Here is a 6,755-nt window from a genome sequence, read left to right on the forward strand (position 1 = left end):
AAGGTCAGTGAACAAAAGATCTTGATGCATCCAAGGGTGATTAGAGCATGAGTATTAAAGTTAGTGAGCTGGAGTCCTAGGAAGTAGTGGTCAGAATGGGAGACTTCAATTGAGATTTTAGAGACAGTGAAAAGATTCTGGGCCATGAGAAGAACAAAGAAATGAGCAACCAGGCTGAACCCGCAGAAAGGATCCTGAACAATTGTAGAGAAGAAAAAAATGAACCAGATGCCAAGATTCAATGAAGGAGGAGGCATGGAAAAAAGGCTGGACCATGCCAAGCTAGGGGAAGTTAGTGGGAGATAAAAGTCTCACAAGTTGGGCTTTCAAGGTACTAAGGTTTCTGAAGGAGGAGGGAAGAGGAATGGTTTGGAAGCAGCAGTGAAGAACAAAGCAGACCCTCCCTGGCCAACAACCTTAAGTTCTTGAAGAATGTGAGGATGCGGATGTGTGGGTAAAAAAAGAAAACCTCAACTTGAAAGGGCTTCAGGAAAAGCAGTGTCTTTAAGAACAAAATTTTAGCTATAGCAAGAAGGGGGCAGCTGCTAAAGAGTGGATATTCTGTGTGTCTACTGTACCTTCATGGATTCCACAGCATTTTGGAAAATGCAGAGTATTAAATACTTGTTGATATGGATTATCAGATAATATTCCATAGGCATCAATGAGCTAGAAATGCTACATGATAATAAATCAAGCTTTATTTTGCTCTCATTACACTCACCATTGTTAGCAAGCTACAGAAACACTGAAAATTGTGCTTTAAATTCTAAAAGAAAAGCACAAGATTTTATAGGAAAATTTTAACAAAAACTTTAAGTTCTACTTAGAAATTCAAGCTTTGAGGAATTTAACCCTGTATTTTAGAGCTTTAAATCCTACAGTTGTGGTTCCTTCATCTCACATGTATCTCAAACTCCCCTGAACTCCTATAGCACTGAAAAGGCTTCACATGTGTGACTTCATGTGACATAACAAAAAATCACCCTACCTGCAGAAGCTTTCCTCTGTCACAGGATACTGTCCACTCTAACCACATAATCATTTCCTTGGGGATAAAATGTGGTCAGATTAGGCATTTAACAGATTAGATTCTGACTTATTAGGTGTGGGAATACCTACATGAGTCATGTAATAACAAGGCAGAGACAAACTGTCTATAGTACAAAGTATTTGCCATTCAACAAGATCTTTAGAAAAAGAACAACCTGAAGTTTTTAAAAGTGTTTTGAAATTATTTTAAGTATCATTAAAGAGAAACTCTTTTATGGGAAGAAAAGTAAGTTTTGTTTAGCCAAAAGAACATGCTTAATAAAAAAAATAAATCCTGCAATTTACCTCGATAGTAGGCCTTTGTTATTGCATCAAACTCCTCTTGACCTGCCGTATCCCATAACATTAGTCTGACATCTTCATCATTAACTCTGAAACAAGAGATGAACTTACTTCACGTTTGAAGGAAAATGTGTTTAGTAATATAGCTTTATGTATATATTTATTTTCAAACCAGAAAGTATTAAAAGTACTTTGTTGGTTTCACTCAGAAAAAGTTTGAATACTTTCAAATGCTGATACAATTATCAACAGTGAAAGTAAAGGGTGAGAGACATTCCCCCAAAGCTATAACTTTACACATTATTTGGATTTACCTGTCATGTTTTTTTCTTCAACAATAGTCACAGATAGTGGTGGTTCTAAGACTAGCAGTGTTGAAAAAGGGGAATTCCCTTAGGTCAGGGCTTGCTCTCCACTTGCTACACCATTCTAATGAGTTCTGGTACCCTAGTGACAGAATAAGAAGGGAAAGAAGCAGCTTACCTGCTTGTTTGCCCTTTAACTCGAGAATATACCCTATTTTTGTTATATACTTAAAATATTACTTTGGCTTCAGATAATAAATATAAAAAGTAAACATTATCAAAATATAAAATGAGTCTTCTTAAAATATGCTCTAAGGAAGGAAGCAATTATGGAAGTATTGAAAAAAAAAGAAGGTAACACAATATAGATTAGAAATTCAACAGTCTTTAAAAACAATGAACAATTATCTTTGATGCTAATGTCTGGGCCAGTAAATTATATATTTTTAATGTTTCATATTTCTGTAACAAATTTTAGTTGTCTTCTACAATTTAAAATATACTTAAAATTCTGAGGACTAATGATAAAAGAAGTTACTTTAGTATGTTTCAGAATCCAATTGGATTTCCTAAATTGAATTTCCTTTTCATAGGAGCATTTAATACTCCTATCTATTTGTTCTTATTTCTTTAAAGTATAAACAAATTATTAATTCTCTAGCCTCTACATAGCCTTGTCTCAGCTTAAGAGTGAGAGCAACAGAATGAGAAAGAGAGAGAGAGGAAAGAAGGATTTTAAATGAAAGAATCCTATAAGAGATGAAAAATTTTTTCTGAGACAGGTAAAACTTTTCTTACAAACAGAATAGAGAACAAAAATCTCATTAGTATCAAGCATCAGTTTGTGTCTAAGTAACGTCCAAGGTGCCACCAGAAAATATAAAACAGACATAAGACAGAAAAAAAAAGCGGGGAGTAGAAGAAAAATAGAAAAAAAAAATGAGAGAGGAAGAAAAACCGATGAAAGACAAAAAACCAAAAACCAAAATTAAAAACAAACAAAAAAGAAGGATTTCACAGAGTAATGAGTAACTAAAAACTACCTTCCACCAACTATACCAGGAGCCATCACCACTAGGTGCCTAACCTTTGACTGTACTATAATTAGTTATTATTATCCCAATAAAAGTCTTGGGACATAGTTGACAAATTAAAATTGAGGGAATAAAACAGCCAAGTACATACTGGATTTGTCGCTCCAAAAAATCAACTCCAATGGTTTTCTTGTAGTCTTTTGTAAAAATGCCTTTGCAATATCGCTGAATCATACTTGATTTTCCAACTGCTCCATTTCCTACAACCACCATCTTGATGGCCACTTCCATATCTTCCTCCAACATTTTTGGAGTTGAAAGGAGTTTCAGTATCAACTTTAATTCCAGGTGATTAGATCTTCTCTCTCAAATCTGTGGTTTAAAATGAAATTATTTTTTCATAACATAAAAACTATACAAAATAAAAGAAGTTATAATAATAAAAAACCATGTACTAGCATTGGACTCTTAGTTGCACTGTTTTAGTGACCAGAATCCTCTACAAATAATCTTATACCACACATACTTTCTTTAGTTTCAGACAAGTTATAGTTACTCATAAATCAAAGTAACAGAATGGGTACTGTTTGCATTTTAGTATAAAAAGTCAATTTCATAAAATGACTAGTTAAGCTCCTGCCCACTTTTCTATTATAGTCCAGTTACCTTAACTGAAAATTCATCTATACTACTACTACACAAAATAATTCTGAAATATGAACAGCATTCCTTTCCTTGTCCCTAATGGAGTCTCAGCACTTATTCCTGTTGCTTCACAAATCTGCCTCATTTTAAGAATCATCTAAGACTGAGATGGTGGGGGTACTATAGAGGGACCAATTATGCCCAACATGGGATTCCTCATTACTCTGGGGCTCCCCTTCAAAGTGGCTATTTTCTCAGAGTTGCATCCAATCTTCCTTCTCTTCCTCTCTCCTTTCAGAGCCATCAAATTGGCTTTGCAGTCTGAAGGCTCTTCCCTTTATCCTTTACAGGCATTTTCCCCAATAAATCTCTTGTACTTTTACTTCCTCTTGGCATCTGCTTCCTGGGGTACCCAAACAGATTCATATAATCAGGTAATTTTCAGGACCATTACCCTTAGCTAATAGTTCTTAGCCTTGGCTATACACTAGAATCATCTGGAAAATTTTTGATTAAATGCAATAAGTTTTTTGTTGTTCCTTTTTTTTTTTTTTAAACTTTGCAATCTTTTGGGTTGAAGAATCGTTTAGGTAGAGGGAAGGAAGTTGCTTTCTAGGAACTGAGCAAAGGCCTGTGAGGCTGAAATCAGTGAGGGAGAGGAATATTGGTGAGAGATATAAGGCTGGATGTACAATGGTCAGATCATTGCAAGAATTTTAGATTTGATCCTGAGTACCCTGAAGACCAAACCTTTGTGCTGTGTAGTGTACTTGATGCTCAGATTGTACTCTAGACCACTTAAAGCCGATACTTACAGGACAGAATCCAGGAATCAGTATTTTTAAAACAAAAACCTAAGGCGATCCAGGAATCAGTATTTTTAAAACAAAAACCTAAGGCGATAATACACTTAATGCTGAAAGACTGTGCTTTCCCCCCTAGTTTAGGTAAGGATGTCCAGTCTCACTAGTACTATTCAACATCAGACACAAGGTTGTAGTTAATGCTATAAAACAAGAAAAATATAAAAGCTTTTATATTAGGGAAAAATAAATAAAATTGCCTCTATTCACAGATGATATGACTGTCTATGTAGAAAGTCCCAAGGAATCTAACAACAAATCCTAAAACTAATAACTGAATTTAGCAAGATTGCTTAACAATATAAGGTTAAGACACAACTATTTTTCAACATACTAACAATGTACAATTTGAAACTGAAATTTCTTAAAATGACATTTATAATAGTTCCAAAAAGTTTAAATACTTAAGGCATAAAGTTAACAAAACATGTACTAGATCTGTAAGCTGAAAACTACATTACTATAAAGGGATACTGTGAGGAAGTTTTTTAAGGACAACAGAACTGTTCCATATCCTAATTGTAGATACAAATCTAAATTCATAAAACAGCACACCTGAAAAAGAGCCAATTTTTACCAAATGATAAATTTAAAGGTAAGAAACAAAAAGTGGGAACAGATTATAACAAAGGCAGTCATATGATTTCTTGCCACTTTCTACAGACTTAAGTGCTATATGAAAACAATTAAGTTTTTAGAAAATAGAAGCATCATTCTAAAAAATTTAAAACCCTGACAGTAGTACTTTATATAAACACTCTTTTCCCCAAATTTAATCTTTAATTTTTTGCCAATCAATGTAGTCTAATAAACTACAGCAGGATGAGTTAACTCATTGAATAAAGGGGTAATTTTTCATAAATATCGTACACTTAAGTACAGATAGGATTATATTCATAAAAATACTGAAAAACTTCTTAGATTCTATGAAGTCACCTAGATGTTAGGAGTTAAATAAAATCTAAAGTGCCTTTCCAGACCCTATTGCCACTCACTGGATCCTGACTCTCACACAGCCTCGGGGTCTCATTCCTGGGAACTGCGGACTGTTCTCATGTTCGAGTAAAGTAGTTCTGTGGTAGCCAGTGTCAATGAAATAGTACAGTTTGGCTCATTCATATTCTCAGCAGTCTCCAAGCTAGAAATTAGGGAAGGATGGGGCCGTGGGTAAGGAGGGAACCCCATCGCAGGGAGGAGTGGCGTCTAAAAGCCAGGTTAAAGCTTGGGACCCACTTCCCAAGTGAGTCAAGCCTAACTCCGGCTCTTAAGGCCCCCTGTTTGTGTCTCGCCCGGCCGGATAGCCTAGTTGAGGCTGGGGGAATGCAAGTAGCCGAGCGCTCGGCCAGGCTGGGGCACAGTGCCATGCCCCACCCCTGCCCACGGGGCAATTCCAGGGACTTACACACACGGAGACCCGACCGCGGGGCGCTGGGAGGGGGCGTCGGGCCAGTGGCTGCCGCCCACCTCATCCAGCTGGAACTTGGACACCGCGCTCAGAGGTGGGGGGAGCGAGCGCTCGGCAGCCAAGGGCTGGGGGTGGGGGCGGTGGGAGCCTGGGCCCGGAAGCCCCTGACCCCACCATCCCTCTCCACCCCTCCGAGAAGCACATCCTGGTACCTCGGGGAGAAAGGTCCTTTCCCAGCGAAGCCAGAGGTTTCTTCAGCCCCTGGAGGAAGGCGAGTGAGTGCAGCGCCGCCGTCCGGGACGCTATAACCGCTACTCACCGTCCCCCGCCTGCCGCAGACCAGCCGCCCAGTGCGACCGGCTCCTCCTGGTCGCGGCGCAACCGCTGCTACCACAGCCGCCGCCTCCTCTTCCCAGCGCGCCAGCTCCCCCTGCGGAGCCGCCCGGCTAGCTCGCGCCCTCTCTCGTTCTTTTAAGAATGATGATGGTTTTTTAAAAAAACTTTATTGGTACTCAGGACTAAGAACTGGTGGCTCCGCAGCTACTCGGGCGAGGGCGGCGGGGCGCGGGAGTCGACTCCCCGCATCGATAGCTCGGCCGCGCTGCGGAGCATGCGCCGGACCCAGACCTCGTCGGCGCATGCTCTGCGCCGGCCGGGGGCCCGTCCCGCCCCTCCCCTGTTCTGGCTGGAGCGGCCCCGGGCGGCTGCTCTCAGTTCCGGCGCTTCCTGGAAAACCCGGATCCGCAGCGAAAGAGATCAGAAGCTAGCAGGAGCTCCTAGGTGGTGCGCTGTGGAAAGGGGAAATTGACCGAAGAAGGCATGCATAAGTTTCGTCTACACTGTGATCAGACTTTCAGAAGCCTCAATGAAGTTGTCCCGCCTCGCACATACACTTTTTTCCCTTGCCCTGAATTTAGACGTCCAAGTAGCGGAGTGAGTGAAAGCGTGGAACAAAGTCGTGAAAATGTGCACACATCCCTCAGAGTGTGACCTAACAAAGTAGAAGTCTGAGATAGTTAACAATTCGGAGAACCAAAACAAAAATTAGAAGACCCAACCAAAAGCAATTTCAACTTTACTTTATTATTTGCGTATTTTCATATGAAATAGAAATAAAGATGGAAAATATCAGGTGTTGGCAGAGGATCTGCCTACTCTGCTTCTGGAA

The 6,755-nt window shown here is 39.7% G+C and overlaps 1 protein-coding gene across 3 annotated transcripts in view; it reads right to left on the bottom strand.

The window, feature by feature from the left end:
* RAB23 (RAB23, member RAS oncogene family) overlaps positions 1 to 6,185 on the bottom strand; it is a 42,527-nt gene extending 36,342 nt beyond the window's left edge. Inside the window, exons 1-3 of one of the 3 annotated variants that reach the window (XM_077162161.1) lie at positions 5,907 to 6,185; positions 2,826 to 3,046; positions 1,339 to 1,424 (exon numbers count right to left, since the gene is read on the bottom strand). In XM_077162161.1, the coding sequence (XP_077018276.1) occupies positions 1,339 to 1,424; positions 2,826 to 2,980 (241 nt within the window). In that variant the 5' untranslated portion in view covers positions 2,981 to 3,046; positions 5,907 to 6,185. Of the gene's footprint in view, positions 1 to 1,338; positions 1,425 to 2,825; positions 3,047 to 5,177; positions 5,572 to 5,799 lie in introns of those variants that run through there. The other 2 variants (XM_077162160.1, XM_077162162.1) reach the window with 2 other exon arrangements.
* Positions 6,186 to 6,755: the final 570 nt, after the last annotated feature.

This window comes from Tamandua tetradactyla, chromosome 5, assembly GCF_023851605.1.
Source record: "Tamandua tetradactyla isolate mTamTet1 chromosome 5, mTamTet1.pri, whole genome shotgun sequence".
NCBI classification, from domain to species: domain Eukaryota; kingdom Metazoa; phylum Chordata; class Mammalia; order Pilosa; family Myrmecophagidae; genus Tamandua; species Tamandua tetradactyla.